Source organism: Diuraphis noxia, unplaced genomic scaffold (assembly GCF_037042655.1).
Source record: "Diuraphis noxia isolate RWA-SAM2 unplaced genomic scaffold, SU_Dnox_SAM2 contig0005, whole genome shotgun sequence".
NCBI classification, from domain to species: Eukaryota; Metazoa; Arthropoda; class Insecta; order Hemiptera; family Aphididae; genus Diuraphis; species Diuraphis noxia.
This window is the reverse complement of record NW_028301715.1, coordinates 27,752,738-27,772,236: the sequence shown is the minus strand read 5'-3', so window position 1 is coordinate 27,772,236 and position 19,499 is coordinate 27,752,738. Positions and strand designations below refer to the sequence as shown.

The 19,499-nt window shown below is 29.4% G+C and overlaps 1 protein-coding gene and 2 non-coding genes across 3 annotated transcripts; 2 read left to right on the top strand and 1 right to left on the bottom strand.

Moving 5' to 3' along the window:
* Positions 1-494: 494 nt before the first annotated feature.
* On the bottom strand, positions 495-688 carry LOC149055159 (U2 spliceosomal RNA). The gene has a single exon (XR_016192246.1). It is a non-coding gene; the product is annotated as a U2 spliceosomal RNA (small nuclear RNA).
* A 2,384-nt stretch (positions 689-3,072) lies between these two features.
* Positions 3,073-10,537, top strand: LOC107169920 (uncharacterized). Its single transcript, XM_089229159.1, has 7 exons — positions 3,073-3,508; positions 3,580-3,699; positions 3,763-3,912; positions 6,404-6,622; positions 6,701-6,926; positions 7,064-7,318; positions 10,036-10,537. The coding sequence occupies exons 2-7, from the start codon at positions 3,625-3,627 to the stop codon at positions 10,125-10,127; spliced, it is 1,017 nt and encodes a 338-aa protein (XP_089085285.1). The 5' UTR covers positions 3,073-3,508; positions 3,580-3,624; the 3' UTR covers positions 10,128-10,537.
* A 6,940-nt stretch (positions 10,538-17,477) lies between these two features.
* Positions 17,478-17,671, top strand: LOC149055158 (U2 spliceosomal RNA). The gene has a single exon (XR_016192245.1). It is a non-coding gene; the product is annotated as a U2 spliceosomal RNA (small nuclear RNA).
* Positions 17,672-19,499: the final 1,828 nt, after the last annotated feature.

Here is a 19,499-nt window from a genome sequence, read left to right as displayed (position 1 = left end):
ATAAAAATGATTTGAACAAACCCGATTTGATTTTTAAATAATACACCTAAAGCTACTTCCCACATTTTTTTTTCTTCGTTTCTAGGTATTCCAATTGTTAATTTTGAAACTTCATGTGGTCTTTATATATATATATATATACAAAAAGTTATCTAAGTTAAGACTTATGATGTCTTACAGTCGACAAGTATTACAGTAAAATGTACCTTTAATCGTGGTTTTAATATATAATAGCAATTAATTAGTAAATAAAAGACCTTTAGGTTATATCTCAGTGGTTCGGTTTAACTAAGTGTGTACATATTTGAGCCTCATTAAAAATGCTGTTAATCGTGATCGTAAACAATGATAATTTTAAATAATATATATAGGAATCGAGTCGAACTGTTTAAATAACTTGGAATTGAACCTAATAATAACTCTACGGTACACTTTCGATCATCTTTAAACGATTGTAATCAATCCGATAACCATATAAATTACCATTGTCGTTTAATATGAGGGTCGATCCCGGAGGTGGTGCAACTCCGGGCCAACCCGCGGTGGAGCGGCAGCAAGCTCCCAATCTCCACCAAATTTAGAAAAATTAGTTTAACATGTGAATCACTTTGTAAGTGATTTATCAGATGTTAAGCTGATAAGAACAGATACTACACTTTTGATCTTAGCCATTAGGCCGAGAAGCGATGCCGTTGGATCGACTAACACAGTTTTATATAGAAACACTTAGCAGTGTGACGTCTGGAGGCGCACACCAACCGAAGCCTCGTTCACACGCTCTAATTGTTTCTTTCGGTACAAATAGCATCGTTCAATACAGCTTCGTTAAACTTTAAACGGTAATAATTGGTTTTAAAACGAAAAACGACTAAATGTCGATTGCGTTTCGTCAGTGGAAATCGGTATTCGTTGTACGTACGATACTGATAGGTTTATAAGCGCCATCTATCAGTCATAATAACACGCACTAAACTTCTATGCTGCACGCTGCACCCGTTTTTTAAAAGCTTTCAATATGCAATCTGAATGATATTTTGAAAACTACACTATACCATTATACTATACATTGTATAGAAAATTATAAATTTAGATTCCAAACGGAGAAAAAAGTGTATTGATTTAAGATGGTGTGTGTTTTTATATTGTCTAAATATTTTTTTTTTTAGGAGAAATATGGTTCGATTAATAATTTTGAGTGAAATTTCTAGTAATTAATCGTAACTAGTTGCTACGTTGCTACTTTTAGCAGACAATCGTCCTTGAACCGTAGTCAGTTATTATTATATTTTTAAAGATTATTTGATGTTGTCAGTTATTCAAGAAATAAAATTACCTAATATTTACAATTTATATGGGTACCAGTTTGAAAGAAAAATATAACCTATAAGAAAGGCAGCAATTTACACTCACCCAACGTGCTTAACGAGCCTAACGCCCAACGAACGAAGCTAGTATCCCTCAAGTCAAGTTTGATATGCTAATTCCATGAACTCTTGAGTTTATAATAGGAGACTTATATAATACTTTTACACTTATCTCTTTAAAATTCATAAAAATTCTAATACCATGGTTGAGTAATTGAGAACATTTTTAAATTTTCCTTATAATTCTAGATTCTCTTTTTTTTTTCTATGGTATCGAGGACCGGAGAAGGGACTGTGTTGCAAATACTTCTCCTAAATAATTCTAGATTCTATGAGAATGTCTTATCTTAACTAATGTCCTTATCCAGATGGGTCTACCTGAATATCACTGATAGGTAAGCATCATTCTTTCCTTCACAGGCTTATGAAGTAGGTTAGGTTTATAAATTATGATGGTTTCCTTTCAGTCTACGACGATGCATGTGTCAACGATTGTTGGACTGGGTAGACAATTATTGTTATTATTTTATGTTAATGAGGTTAAAGTGTTTTTATGTGAAATAATCATTAATTGGAATCCAACCTATCATTCATAAAAACTGTCCCATTACTCCCGTTTCTCACTGTCAATTGAATCAAGTCAATTGGTCACTTTTTATCCATAATTGTCGGTAGGTACCAACTTGGTTTTCCAGTGACGTAAGCTCAATTACAGTGGAGAAATTAATTTCCACATTAATCGTTTGTATACTATTCCAGAATAACTGTGAAAAAATATCTGACTATTGTTGTCACTTCGTAAGCTGATATGGTAATTCATTATTATTATTGATACGTATTGGAAAATTTTACGAAAAATGTGCGGGAATCTCCGTGATCACCTGTTATCAGCACTATCACACCCGTTATCAATCCACACGTCACCAGTTGTAGTTGTAAGTTGGTCTTGGTCGTTACTCGTTTTAGAAGTGTCGATAATATCACAGAACAATATAGAAGCGACACTCTGCAATCCCCACCTGCTTGGTGGTCGATCTCTGGTGGTTTAGTGTTGAAGTTGTAAATGATTACCTGGTGGTTTAGAAGTGTTGTTATGAACGATTTTTTTTTGAGATAAACGGTTTGTTGTTTGTTTACGTTTTTGACTAAACGGCTTACGGGCTATGGCTTTACTACAACATTTAACTTATAATTTTTCGCTAAACACGTTCAGTAATTTTTTTTGTTTTAATTATTGTTAGTAATTATAATTATAAATAATAATTAAAACAATCATGGTTATGACGTGTGCTGCATCGTTTTGTTCCATTACTATAATATTATATTATTATAAAACATTGCACACAGGCACAAAAATGAAAAAAAACATGTTTGACGATATAATATAATTTATTAAAGCATAATAATAAATAATAAATTATGGAATTAATAAAATTTCTGTGTTATCATAATGGTATCAAGTATCAACTATCAATTATTGAAATATCTGATATGAGCCGTCAGCTGATTCTCATAACTAACAAAATGGCAGTACCCATGAGCTCAAGGCCATGTCCCCACTTTTTTCAATTAACATTGGGATTTGGGAGAGTGTCGTAGGCCTGATAATATGCGGTAGGCGGGCGCCGCCGAGCGTATCGCTTCATTCGCTTTTTAAGAATGACCCTCGGCCCCGCTGCATCATAGAACGTAGTATCATATCAAATGACATGGTCACAGATAATGTTGCAGTTCATCATTCATCATTTCATCACTTCCCCTGGGTCTAAAGTCGTGGAAGTTTCTCTCGCATCCGTAACCGACTGTGATATTATGTAAACGATTTCCCGACTGATCTCACGTAGTGCTGTTTCAGTTTCGACAAACCACGAACACTTCTGTTTATATGACAGAAAAACAATAATTAAATACCTACAAAAAAAAAAAAAAAAACATATTTTTCGGATGCAGGCCACAAACAACGATGCACTCACGTCCGTCGACTTTAAGCTCAAATGTCGACGTTTTGAGTATCAACCACCATCGTCAATGGGTCACAACAGTATGACTGAAATATCACTGAGGAACACAGTAAACACTTACGATACGTAGTGTCAAATTTTGTTGTCCGATCATACTATACTACAATAGAGATCTTTGATGAAGTAAGTTGATGTTAACACCACTTTTTTTTTTCAAGCCAATTGTCATTGATGTTTTTTTACCGTTTTTGTAGTGGTACGGTACAGATTGTAGCTCTAGTTTTCTGACAAAAGTAGCGATGCAGAAGGAAGGCAAACCCAGGTTTCTAAAACACCATAGCAACAGTGTCCGAGGAGTAGCATTTAGTCCTCGAGTATGTTAATATTGGTCTAAGATGGTATGTTTTTATTTACTTAAAATTACGTTATTTTTCTAGGACCGTTATCTATTCTGCTCCGGTGCTTACGATGGCAAGGTCAATCTCTATTCCTCGTTGCGTATGGAATTACTTATGTCATATTCTATTACCACGATGGCTGTTGCAAAAAATGTAAATGCAGTTAGATTCACATCTGATGGTTCAAGGGTAAATATAATACATATTTAAAATCATAATTAGATGCAAGCATAAATTATTATCAAAACAAGCTCTAATGATATGTGAAAAATATAAATCTATTAGCCATTAGGCAATAATATTAAAAGTCAAAATTTTTATCACCCTTATATAAAATAGATAAATAAATTGTTAATTATATAATATGTATTAATAAGGATTTCTTTTCTATTATTCCTGCCAATCTATTGTATCACTATTGTAATGTTTTTGATGTTGCTAGAAATAAAAACAACACCACAATAATATTAAATAACATGTATAGCTAAGTTACTACATGTTAACTATGTTTCTAAATATAAATAATCATTATTAATTGATTAAATTTTTTTAATATGTTTAGTAAACATTATAATATTTGCTGTAATATTATTTAATTTATTAAAAATGATATTATTACTATAAATTGAGTAAAAATAATTTTAGTTTATATTTGAGTACATAACTAATATTAGAATATATTTTCTTCAAATTGTATTTGATAATCTATTGAAATATGTGAAATAAAAAACATGTCTAAGGTTATAAGTATAATGATTAGGGCTCGAAATTATATGAACTAAAAATGTATGAAATATGCATGCATATTGATTTTCATTCAATCATGCATAAATATGTGAACAAAAATGCATGTTACTTAAATTTATATAATTTATTAAATAATTAATATGAAACAAAAATGTATTAAATCCCTAGTTGATATAATTTAATTGTATTTTGTATGATCTATTCAATTGTATATAACATTTTGAACATTCACTCATCTAAATAAAAACTTGTGAACAAAATATCAATTAAAACAAATTTAGTATATTTGTGTTATACAATATTTCAAAGATACCCTGCACATCGTTTTTTAGCAAAGTTTTTTCTTTTCACATTTGCTGCAGGTTTTACCTAGGAAAAAACTTTAAGTATTAGTAAAGATTTCATAAAAGGCTTGCAACCCACTCAAATCCTTTAGTCAAAACACTCTCATCATATGCTATTCCGGGAAATCCTCCTAGGCGATTAAAACGCAACTGGTGCAGAGATATGCTGACTTAATATCATAATTTAAAAAAAAAAAAAAAAAAAAGCAATCAATAAACATAGATGTATCTATGAGAAAACTTAATGTATAACTTCAATTTATAAGTGTCATCAATGGGTGGCTGCTTTTATCAAGATATTCATGTATTGTTTTTAGATTTTAGCTAATACTCTTACTGTACCCACGAGGTACAGATTGTGTATGTAATAATAATAAAAGAAAAAAAAAAAAGTATTAGTAACTTAATACTATTTTTTCATAAACATGCATTTTATTTTAGAAAAATGCTAAAATATGCATTATTGTTTTTATTTTTTTTATATAAATAAATAAGCCTCAGCATTTATAGACATTTGCATACAAGGCATTTAAGGTTAACAATTTTAAAGGATCTAGTATTTACATATTATAAAAACAAGAACGGATTATAGACTATTTATAAGATTGGTTGATTGGTTGATTGATAGGAGTATACTGCAATTGGCACATATGGTTGGGTCTTCTTGCTTCATTAAGTATTAACGTGTTAGCGACGTGTGTCTTAAACGTGTTATATTTATTGCGGTTTTCATCTTCCTTGAGATCTCTGGTGGAGAGGTTGATGTGTAAATGATATTTTTGATTTCGTTTAGTTTTGATGTACCTTGTTTCCATGCCCTTAACCATAATATATTGTATGAGATTAATTTTGATATGGATTTAGCGTTGTGGAGTGTGAAACTAGTCTAATAGCATCAGAGGTAATTGATTGGCGAGTTTTTTCATTTCCTGAGATTTGATTGTGGCTAGGGATCCTAAATCAAGGCGATTGAATAGCTAGATTGAGTTAGGTTGTTGAGTTAATTATATATTTTTCTGATGATCTTGTTTGGGTTGGAGAAGTTTTTAATACTTCTCAATGTACTTATTGAGTCGTTTAGGATTATTGATTTGAATATACATTTTGTTTTTATAAGGTCCAAAGTAAAGGAAATTGCCACTGGCATTATAATTAAAAATGTTCCAAATATGTGAAAATATGCAGCATTTAATTTTGCATACCAACACATTAGGTTAAAATTCAAATTTGTGTCTTACCTAGCTACTTTTTAATATAATACATAAAAATATGCAAATGCATACAATTCCAGCTCCTAATAATAATGAATAAATACTACACAAAAAATTTCCAGTTTTATTAAAAGAAAATAATAACAATATTCACATTCACATCATATTATATTGAAAACTTGTCTGAAATTTATTTAACATTTATTGCTTTGATTCTTAAATTTTATATTGATACTAGGTATTACTGTTAAGTTTATTATTATACATTTTATTGTTAAAATTATAACATTCATAAAATCTACTTATACTTTTGGAATTGGAATAGCATTCTTTATACATAAAAATAAGATGTATTTTAATAAATTATATCTGTTATAGATTTTAGCATGTACAACATCTCGAAGGCTTTCAGTTGTTGATGTTGAACGAGGAGAACAACTATTAGCATATGATAACTGTGCAGCTAGTGGGAGAGATAGAACTGGTCTAGCTACTGATCCCACATCACCTAATATTGCGGTATCTGTAGCGGTAAATGGCAAAGGTCTTACGTTATTAGATCTTCGAATGCCTTTACCTCTAGATTATGTCTATGATGTTAGTAGCCAAACAAATGATATTGATGTATTGCCTAAATGGAGCTTACAAGTAATTATAATATTCATTTTTTTTCAGCTTCATTCTAGTACTATTCGTGATATAGTTTTTCTAGAATCATCATGGCCGTGGGCAACTAGTAACGGACTTCTCAGTACTATTGTCACTGCAGGTTCAGATGGTTGTTGTAAAGTATGTACAATGGATGGCCGAATATTGCACACATTTTATTCTGGACGCCATCTGAACACGGTTTGTCCTACACCAGAACCATTTCAAGGATTTTTGTCGAATGGATTTTATAGTACGCTTATTATTTTTTTATTAATAATTGAAATTTTCTCAATATATTAAATATAAAAAACATTTATTTTCATGATTTTAAGTTTATGTATTAACTTTTTGTAATTTATATTGTATTTATTATTATTTATTTTTTAGGTGTAATTATGAGTGGAGGCGATAAAATTACGTCATATGTCCCTAATTTGGGTATTCAAGAAAGCTTCTGTGAAAACCGTGATAAACCGATTTGGAAAGTCAGGTACACATCAAATGGTAGCTTTCTATATTCTGTATGTGAAGGCGGCGTTGTTAGAAAATACCGAAGATATCCAGATAGACACGAGTACCTTGGAGAAGTATATACCCATAAAGGAGATATACAAGACTTAGATATATCTCCTTATGACGAATGTATCCTTTTAAGTTTTAACCTTTTGAATAGCTAACAAAATTAATTCATATAGACAATTCAAGTTACATTATAACTGTTATTTGTTAACAGTTAATTTGTAATTTAAAATGGTAATGCACTAATACAAGCTAACAGCTTTCTGCTTTAGTAAACATTTATTTTTATTTTTACATTCTTGAATCAAATAGGTTTGGTTAAATTCATAAATTTATCTTATCTTTACTATTTATATTATATTGTAAGCTAGTTTAAAAGTGATGAATAGGGCTAGGATTTATATGCATTTGCATGTTTTTTTCCTTTAGTCCAAATTAATTGGTTGTCAGATTTGTCCACGATTTGGCTTATTCTCGTTTAAATAGGACCAATCTTTTTTTTTGCATATTTTGGACATAATGCATATAATTGCATATTCATAGATTTTTTTAGAATTTGAAATTTTTTACTAACATTTTTAATTTTTATAAGTTATTGTTAATTTTAAATGGTACTTCACGAAATTGACAGTTTTTGGTTTATCCGTTGAATTTTTGTAAATATATAGCACCTATTTTATCTTAGGTCAGATAATATCCGTTCGTTACCTTATCGTTGGTCGGACGATTGGTAGAATTACTTACACATTGTTATACAGTGAGATAGCACAGAAAAATTGTATTGGTACGTTGTGTGTTGCGTAAATGTGCAGACGTTTATACTTAATAACTTGAATGGTTTTAATAACAGTGTCCAGTATGCAAAAGTTCAAAGTGAAAGTGCCAAGTTACGTATAATTAAACTAATATTTAATGTAATAATATGAGCTAATAATAAGTAATAAAAAATTATGAATTATAATAAATAATAATAAAAATTTGTTTTTGCATATTTTTGCTTATTTGGGTAAATAAAATGCATATTTTACAATTTTTTATTGCGTATAAATCCAGCCCTAGTGATTTACTATAACAATTCTTAAAATAATATGTGCAAGTTTTAAGGAATTCAATTTTATAGTTTTAATAAAAAAATATTATTTAATTTTTTGTACTTTAGTTATTAATAACCACATTCTTTTTAGGCTAAATTTATTACTATTTCATACTTATATACTATTATACAATAATTAAATAATTTATACTCGTGTAGTTTTCAAATTGACAATTAAGTAGATATTTAACAAATTTCTTTTTCGTTTCGTTCTTATCCTGATACTTTAAATTTTTTGACTAGATCCTGAAATGTGTCTGAAATCAACCGCTTATATACTGGGCGTTCCAAAATGATTCATCAGATTTCAAAAAATCATATTTATTGTAAAATTTAATAATCATGTTAGAATAAATTTTACATTTTAATGAATTATTTTAAGTTTTAAGTACAATGCTTATAAAATGTTCAATGCGACCCCCCTTACTTACACGACACATATCTAAGCGATATTCAAATTCCTCCTAAACTTGTTGAAGCATGTCGACTGTAACCAAGTTGATGGCGTCTGTAATGCGACTTTTCAATTCGTCATTATATTTTGAAAGGGGAGGTACATAAACAATGCTTTTTATGTTACCCCAGAGAAAAAATCTGAGATTGTAAGATATAGCAAACAGGGTGGCCATGGACAAAATGTAGCGTCATTAGCATTACAGTGACCGATCCATTGCTGTGGAAGCTGATCGTTAAGAAATTTGCGTACTTCTAAAGACCATTGTGGTGGTGTTCCATCTTGTTGTAAAATGAAATCATTTCCATCGGCTTGCAGTAGTGGGAATAGCCAATCCTTGATCATTTGTAGGTATAAAATTCCTGTTATTGTGTCCCCATCAAAGAAAAATGATCCATACACTTTCTTTCTGGAAACGGCGCAGAAAACGTTAAGTTTGAGCTAATCTCTTTCATGTTCGACAACTACCCGTAGATTCTCTAATCCCTAAATTCGCACATTGGGACGATTTACCTTCCCATTTAAATGAAAAATAGCCTCATCACTGATAATGATACGATAGAAAAACTGTTCTACTTCTTCACTCTTCTCAAAAACAAATGTACAAAATTCAATTCTTTTTTGCATATCACCGTCATGGAGAGCCTGCAACAACTGAATTCTGTACGGTTTAAGTCTCAGGTGTCTCCGCAACACACGCCAAACTGTTGTCGGTGGACGAACTGATTTCTGTGGACTTCTTACAAAACTTTGTCGAATTTGTTCAACATTTTCATCCAAAGTTCTTGGTCTACCTGATGACTTCCTTTTACATAAGCAACCAGTTTCTTGGAAGGTTTTATATCATCTTCGAATACTCTGGGCTGTAGGAGGTTCAATGTTAAACTTTCGTCAAAAATCATGCTGGACGGTAATAACAGTTTCTCAAAGCGGAGCACACAAAACGCCTTTTGTTGCTCGGTCGACATTTCGATAACAACTAATTAAGAAGTTACGCCACACGACTAAACTAAACATTATCGCGACTTATCGGCAATCAGTAAAAACTCGATAATCCTACCTTTCAGATGGTTGGTGCTTTGTTTACCTCAAATTACAGGAACAATAATTATAGTTACTAAAATCGGATGAATCATTTTGGAAAGCCCTGTATTATTAGTTTGGTTATCATATCAAAGAAATTAGTTTGAAATTTATTAAATGTATTTTAGATACTACTTTGAATTTAAATTAATTTTCAAAAGATAAAATTAAAATTGAATGATAATTTTCCTTAACTTAGCTAATAATCAGATCTTATTACAGCATCCAAAGACCGAACAGTAGGAGTACTACGTCTGGGAGCTCCTAGTCATGGATGGACAGACTATGGCGAACTGACGTGATAATTTAAGCAATATTTGGACGAAATACAAAATAAATATAATTAAGATATATTATGTAAATTTGTATACTTAAGAATATGTTATAAGGGATTTAAAAAAAATTTTAATGCCAACTGATGCACCAAATTAAAGTGTGATATTTAATATAAAATAAAAATTATACCATTTTGGACAAATTTTATTAAATAAAAAAGGAAAAGTATATTTATAGTTAATTTTTTAAAAGATATAATTATATTTCATTATTTTTTTAATTTAACTATTAAGTAGAATTTTAAATCAAGGTTTTCAATTAAATTTAAAATCTTTTTAAACCCCTTGGATAATTTTTTCTATTATTCAGCAAATATAAATTTATTTAGTTGTTACTATTTTGTGAGTACTTAATAAATTCCTAAAATAATGTACAAGCGTCTAGCATATACAAAATACAAATGTATTTATCTTTTTAATTTTCTAAAGTTATTCAACAAACATCTTCAGTGACACTTTGGCTGTGAACCATTTTTTTTAGGGGGGAGGGGAATATTAAATACCTCACTTTAAAATAATTATTGATAATATACTAATGCATTAAGCAAAATAAAACAAAGCGTTTTGGGTTTTGAGATAGGCAAATCATTGCAGTGACATGTTTAAGTACATATGTTTTTATTTTCAGTGTTCATATGTCTTAAGGTGATAGTTACTTGACCTTCATTTCAATCATTTAAAACACCCTTTGTAATTCTTTTTAACATTTATCTCCAACATGCTAAATTTGTATAATTGCTTATTTTTAAAATCTTATCAATTTAAACATCTTAAAATTGAAGTATTAATTACCTTTAATACATTACACAGTAGCGTTTTGAATAATTAATTTTTTTTTTTTTTTTGGGGGGGGGGGGAGGGCTTTGCTTTATGTAAATAATATACCATTAAAATTACATTTCCTGCGTTATTTTCTTTTAAATTACTTTTAAAATACATTTCCTTACACTTATTATTATTTCACACAATCTGTTCAATAAAAGATAAAAGCAATCTATTCTATATTTTGACTGTTTAAAATGTTAACCTAAGTATAATTAATCATCATCTCTACCTTACTTTTATATAATATTGTCAATTGTAATAATTATGATTATATTTTATATATTATCATTTATTTCATCTTAATGTGACATCGTTTTACAGAAAAATATATTTTATTGAAAATTGATTTACCTAGTCGTCCTTGGTCGGAAGGTTCATAGTGATAGTTTTTGCAACTATTTTTGTAATTCGTTATACATCCTTTAAGTAATGTATATGTGCTATAATCACAAGCGAAACTAGACAATTTTGTAAGAACAGGCCAAAAGATAAATATGAAAAAATTCTTTTAAGAAAATACATTTTTATTTAAGTTTTAAATTGCCTTTAGTCGGTGTGTTATCTAGTCAGTATTAAGTGAGGCTATGTCCAGAGTGGCCTGAATCGTAGTTTTTCTAAGGCTACAATACTAATAATATTATATGTATACTGCAGCAGTACAAATGCAATACAATTTTAATTTACAAACTTCAATCACAATTTGTCAATTTTATAGTGTTAAACACCAACATGTGCATGCGTTTATTTCATCCAATACCTTTTATAGGCAGGTATCTATTATGTTAGTCGGAATGGAAATTGCTGTTATTAAAGCTAAAGGTATAAGTGTAGAAGGTATTCACCTCAGTGGCACAACCAGGATTTATTCAAGGGGGGGTCCAAAAAAATGTATTTAACTACTGTTTTTATGCCTTTTTCCTGAGTATATACATACATTTCATTTCTTAATAAACACAATTTGCCGGGTTTAAGACCAATAAAAAAAACACAATTATATTATTTACATTTTTAAATTTATATTTACAATGTATGTCAATTAATTATTATTATTATGCCGATTAAATTATGGTATAGTCATAACTCATAAGTCTTATTAGGTATTTAAAGTGTAAAATCCAAGCGCCGTTTTTCTTCAGTTAATATATTGATAATGTTTCGATAAGTTTCGATGAACATTTCACGGAAACTTTTAAAAATAAAAATAAAACTATGACATAAGCCAAGGGGGGGGGGGGTCCGGACCCGGGGTCCACCCCCCTGGGTTCGCCACTGATTCACCTGCTTAAATACTTGACCTATAAAGTGTCTATATGATGATAATACGCTTTGTCTATATTATTATACATTTATACAATCGATATCGATCTAAAATGAAAATTACTCACCATGTACACCGACATATTAGATTCTGAGCGAAGCGAGGAATGTATTGACTTTACAATGATGTGAGTGTTTTTTTTTTGTGTCTGTCATCGCGTTTTGGGGCAGTAAAAGTGCTTCGATTTTCGACTTCAGTACCTCGTTCGATCAGAAAGTGAATCTAGTTGGTGCTTTAGGTTAAAAAATTCCCAGTATTTTTCTTTATGATTGGGATAAACAAACTAAAAATTAGATAAGGAAAAAACGGGAATTTTTACACACAATTGATTTTCGAAAAAATCCATTTTGGTTTTTGATGTAACTTGAAAACAAATGACCATCAACACATGAAATTTTCACCGAATGTTTATATGATTATTTGCTATCTAACATCAAATTTTCAAAAAAATTCGACTTTAGTTGAACTATTAATAGTCATATGCAATTTTCGATTATTATTAGTTTTTGTTTAAATTGATACCTATCGGTAAAAATGTATTTGTTGGGTAGAAAAGCTTGAAAATTAATACAAGGCTCCTAACATATTGTTATAGTATCAGTTGAAAAATAAAAGAAGTATAGGTATAGTCACAATTTTTTTTTTTTATAAGTATTCAAAGTTTCAATTTTGATGACATACGTACAAATCACGAAAATTCGCAAAATATTTTATGCTAGAAATTCATGAAAATTTTTCTTTTTAAATCTAAGATTTGAAAATTTTTAATGATCTATAATAATATATCCTAATTAGTCAGATAAACCGTCTCTGTTCAGAATCGTTTTTCGCATACAATGATATAATATCATTGGATTCAAATTTGATTTCATCCATTACAGTGGGTCAGTAACCCACTTGTAACTTACTGTAGGTACAGCAGAGCGATATCCACTTTTCCGCTTTTATTTATTGAACTTCAGTTGTCCTCTACTCGTATACTGCTGTTGACTCGTAAAAGCATCATGTGCATATATACGTTCTTAGTGTTCTTACTCAAATATGTTATTACAGTATTAATGGCAAATGTGAAAATATAATAGGTTAGGCCTAAACGCCTAATTCAGTGAGTCTAAAATGAATTAAAACACCCCAACTCTCCCAAGCTATACCTACATATTAATACAGCGATTTATAAAAATTATCTATTTAGTGGATTACAACAAAACTTAGAAAATTACAATAAACTCAACGTTAATGCGTATAGGAATATATATAGCGAGCAACAGTCGAACAGTATAACTGTTGTACCTATACATCTAACGGTACAGTTGTACGTAATGGACATGAAGCTTTCGTAAGTATGCCAGTGCACTTAAACAGATTACAGGTATTAAATATTGACACGCCGAGTCTATTCGAAGTCTATCATTTTGCACACCCAAATGTTGGTTCATTTTTATCGGCCGTGCTTACAGTGGTTAAATTATGTAAACATAATTGGTTTTCAACATAACTTATTCATGCAACATGAACAATAAGCTGAATTGCAGATAAAGTATACATGAAATAATATATACCTACCCGCGAACAGAAATTACACGTCCGCGAAGTTGGCCTTTCAGTTTCATTTAAAGATTTCACAATTCAAGACCTGAGTAAGAAAATAATTTTCAATAATTCACAAGTGCAAATTATCCCAGGGGACATGATATTTTATGTTGACCCAGAAAATCCATACAGGTTTCAAAACATTCTCTATATTATATTATGCTATTGGAGTTCGCAAGATTTTGCAACTTACTGCAAAAGTCCAATCTCAGAATTCATAAGTCAGTTCTATCTATTCTGGCTATACTTAAAACTTTAATACTTTATTGAAGGTCTACTTGGGTTAAGGATATAAAACGTTGAAAGTTTGTCCGGTTTAGTAAATTCTAGGAATGGACTTGTAAACTCTTGCCAACCACACCTAAATAGACTATTGGATTGGATGTATGTAGTTGTGAGATGTATGTTTAGACTTTCTGGGTAAACACATTGAAATGCTGTTTGAATTTTGCCTATAATGTAAAAATATTCAATAATTCCAGTCTTAATTAGTACTTGCAAATTCTAGACATTGCGAACATAAAATGTGGGCCAGTGGGTAACGCTCCTAGTATTGAATTTGAATTAAATTATATACAATCATTATAAACCAAGAAATAATTTCTGTGCGAATACGGTGGATAATGAGGAATCTTGTATTATATTTTAAATTTTCAGATAGGTATGTGTAAAAAAATTTTCGTTATTTTGACGAATTATTGAAAATTATAACTATTCAAATTATTGCCAAAATAGGTAATAATATTATATTATAATTTAATTTTTTTAATTTTCACTAACAAAAACTTATGAGTACCTAACCACAGTTACAAAAAAAAATGTTTTTCATTGTAAAATCAATATATTAATTCCACTGTTTAGAATCTAAAATACTTTATTTGCTTAAATTTGAATAAATATTATACAAATAATATAATATAATATGGCACTAATCAAATCTTTCGTTGCATGGAATTTTTTAAGGAAATTTTCAATCTGTCAATTACTATAAATGGAAGTCAAGGTTACAAAAATGTTTTGTTTTAGGAAAAAAATATGAAGTGTAAAAATGATCAAGAAATTCATTAAAATTTGATCACACTTGTCTTTTCGGTTTTTATTAAAACTTAAAATAATTTTAATATGTGTTATGTAATACATTATATAGGTATAATGTTTAAAATGATTAGGTATGTATATGAATTCAATAAGTACCTACTTATCTTAACTTATTATAAATTAAAAACTGTTAAATTATTAATTAATATTTTAGATTATGAATAGATATAAAATATATATTGTACCATTACTGCCACTGGTATAGGTAGGTACTAGGTACATATTACATTCGTACATATATATGTATAATGTATACATATTATGCATGCGGTTGCATTAAATGTTCGGTAAATACCTAAATAATCTAATACACATACACATATATTATACGGTGATTAGTCACGAAATAAAAATATTGGCTATAAATATATGTTTTGTTTGGATATTATTGACTTACCCGTCAAAACTTTAGTAAGTGTAAAATTTTTTCGTGATTTTATAATGACAGTTATATATTTATATAGATAGGCTTGGCACCTAGGCCCCCTGGATGGCGTCGGTTTGTGTCTAAAAACGCGTATATTATTATTTCGTCAGCCACGTGATTTAAAATAGGTATATATATTATTTACGCTTGGTAAGAAAAATACAACCACGGTATCCACTGCGAGAACCGCATCATCATAGCATAAAATAATAATAATATAAATTATATAATATGTACCTATACATATCATTGTAACGCGGAGATGGGCGTGCAATATTATGCCATTATGAGTCGTATAATTATATTGTATAAGTACTGTATACATAAGTAGGTAACTAGTGCTATTATACGTTAACTATTATAGTTAGATACTATAGAGTATCAGTACTAACTATCGATCATAAGATATGTATAACAATAATAATATGCATCTGATAGTACAAGGAAAGAGGAGGTTTTAAGTTAGTTAAGTTATTATCAGGCACGTAGCCAGGATTTTATTTTTTTTTGGGGGGGGGGGGGTCGAAATAAATTGTTAGTACAATTTTTATACTTAATTGATATATAAAACCTATTGCTATTAAGCCCTAATGATTTTATGTGTCGGTGCACAAAAATTTCGGGGGGGTCCAGACCCCCCCCTGGATACGTGCCTGGTTATTATATAGTTTCATATAAATAAAGATATCAAAATTAGACATATTAATCAGTAGTGATCGTTATTTAAGTGAATTAAATTTTGTTGATATAATAATATACCATGTGACCCATTTCTCACCCCCTCCTCCTCCTCCTCCAAAAAAAAAACTGAATATTATTTAATTCAAATAATTTTTAATACATCACAATAACACCATGTTGTTTGGCTAACTACGCAGTCAATAAAATACCCTACTTTATTTCAAACTAAAAAGTTTTGGTGAAAAATGCAACTATTTCAAATTTTCCATTTATTTTTAAGTATTCCCGTTATTAATGATTCGAATTTCGTACACGGAAGAAACTTAAAACATTGTGCGAAACCAAATGATGGATGGGTGACCTAATATGTTTTCAAGGTTAGTTAATCAAATACTTTAATTTGGTTTTATAAATTATTAAAACAGGTTAGAAGTCATTTTACATTATTTTATTAGCTTAGACGAATCAAAAAATAATACGGTCATTTCTTGACATTATGGTCAAAGAAAAAATGTATACAAAAAAAATGTCGAGTTCCTTCAACTAAAATATTATAATTAAAATAATATTTACATTCAAAATTATTCAAGACTAAAATATATCGTATTATCGTCAGTCACCTGAGGACTGAGAGACTAAGAAACCAAATGTAAACACGATACAGAGAGTAATATTATTTTCCCCGTCTTAACGTTGTTATTGTTTTGAAATTCGTTATTTTTTATCTTTAATACCAAAAATTATAAAATTGTGTTTTTTATATGGTGTATAACTAAGTTTAAGTATTATGGACGTATTGTTTGGTTTTCAGCATTCCATATTGTGACAAAACGGATGTGGTGTTTATACTGTTTATAGTCTGTACAATTTTGTTGTGTACTATAACCAATAGATCATAGATAGCGTATAAAATTTCTTATTTAAAAATAAACAGCATCTTAAATCAATATAGTATTACTCTTTTCTCGTTTGGAATCTAAATGTATCATCTTCTATACAATGTATAGTATAATGGTATAGTGTAGTTTCCAAAATATCATTAAGATTGCATATTGAAAGTTTTTAAAAAACGGGTGCAGCGTGCAGCATAGAAGTTTAGTGCGTGTTATTATGACTGATAGATGGCGCTTATAAACCTATCAGTATCGTACGTACAACGAATACCGATTTCCACTGACGAAACGCAATCGACATTTAGTCGTTTTTCGTTTTAAAACCAATTATTACCGTTTAAAGTTTAACGAAGCTGTATTGAACGATGCTATTTGTACCGAAAGAAACAATTAGAGCGTGTGAACGAGGCTTCGGTTGGTGTGCGCCTCCAGACGTCACACTGCTAAGTGTTTCTATATAAAACTGTGTTAGTCGATCCAACGGCATCGCTTCTCGGCCTAATGGCTAAGATCAAAAGTGTAGTATCTGTTCTTATCAGCTTAACATCTGATAAATCACTTACAAAGTGATTCATATGTTAAACTAATTTTTATAAAATTGGTGGAGATTGGGAGCTTGCTCTCGCTCCACCGCGGGTTGGCCCGGAGTTGCACCACCTCCGGGATCGTCCCACATATATTATCAAAGTATAAAAAAATAGGGAGTACTATCTACGGGAAGTTAAACACAACTTTCCCGTCCATCCGACTTTCGGATTTGGGTTCCAAATTAATTACCAACCTAATAAATGCAATTTTAATAGAACAAAAATTAATTATCATTTATAGAGTAGTTTTTTATTCTAAAATTCTAATTTATTTCGTTTTAAATTGTGTGTGATCCAATAGAATCAACTTAAAAACTAACGTGATTCTCGTCTGTTTTTAATAATATTGCTCTGAAATTAACAATGTTAAAATTTATAATATTTGTAATGATTGTGTTTAAACTGATACGCTGAGGTAAAACATAATATTTACAACTTAAAAATGCTCATAATATGATATACTTCATTTCTAGATTTAGCTCTCATTGCTCTCAATAAGACTATAGTCTAATATATTATATGACGGTCTAGATATAATAACCATACATTTAAATTTACTGTTATATCATAATAATTATCATCATAAATTTTCATCGACGTTATTCTGGGCAATTTCGCATATAGTTGTTAATTGTTATTTTATTACCAATATGAATTAGATAAATTATCATAAATACATAATATTATATGCCACGTATAGGATTTTTTTCAATCGCTCACCTATATTAGTATTATATATTTATATTGGTATATATATAAAATATATTATATTATTATGTATGACCTATTAGTTATAATTGATTGCTAGCATTCAAACAAAACGAGTTGTTTTACTTGGTATAATGGTATTATTCACACAAATCGAATTTAAAATTCGCGTTTACATTTGGCATTATAGATACTACCGTCTACCACTCGTTTTACTTAAATACTTACTTATATCTATATACCTTCGACCTACTACGTATATCAATGCAATATACTTGCTTACTTATCGGTTGTCGACGAGGATATTATTGAAGAGGTACACAATTTTTTAGCTAAATATTTTATTTATATAAATATACAATACACATGTCTTGTTGTAGTTATATACTTATTATATACTTATATACTTATTGGTTACTTACAAAGGTTTAAAATATAAAGTATAAAATTAATCTTATTTTTATTTTGCGACAGCTACTTGGATGGATTTATTTTAATAAACATTAATATGGCTTTATTAATATTTGAATTTTAAACGTTGGGTTCCGGCTATAAATATTTCATTAATTTATTTTATATATATAATATGTATAGGTAATATATAGTTGATATATTATAATATTATAAAAGATTTTACGATTATTATATTAATTTATGAATGCCTTGTTATAGTTGTTAGTTAGAATCGAGCTTATGTCAAAACTGTTTTTAAAATATGATATTTTACTGACCGGAGACGGAGGTACCTCTATGTTGAGTAATCTATCGACTAGCTCACAGGTTCACGTTAAAATGATTGACCTGAAAATAATACAATATATCAGCTGTTTATAGCCCGTTGATGGATGACATTAATCGCAAATCGGTCGTCGTCGACTGTCGGTTTAATGTTCGTTTGAACATAATATTATAAAATATATATAATATGTAGGTATAATACAGTCCTTAGTTACATACATATTGTATATAAATATATAATATTTATATATATTACATAACAAATACGTCTGTAGACTATTATAAAAAGGTTTTAGATATATCTACCTATCAAATAGCACCAACTTATTAATGATTGAAAAGAAAATGCTAATTAGTTTAAAAATTAAAAACATCATACTTATGCAGTATAAGTTGGGTTGCATAAACAATCAATGAACATTTAATGGATCAATTATCAATATAATATTACGCTGATGAGTTGTTTATTGTCCT

Excerpts from the sequence above, each read along its gene's own strand:
- LOC107169920 (XM_089229159.1), top strand. The coding sequence starts at position 3,625 with ATGCAGAAGGAAGGCAAACCCAGGTTTCTAAAACACCATAGCAACAGT. Across the intron at positions 3,700-3,762 it reads GAGTAGCATTTAGTCCTCGA|GACCGTTATCTATTCTGCTC; the intron begins GTATGTTAATAT and ends TTATTTTTCTAG. Across the intron at positions 6,623-6,700 it reads CTCTAGATTATGTCTATGAT|CTTCATTCTAGTACTATTCG; the intron begins GTTAGTAGCCAA and ends ATTTTTTTTCAG.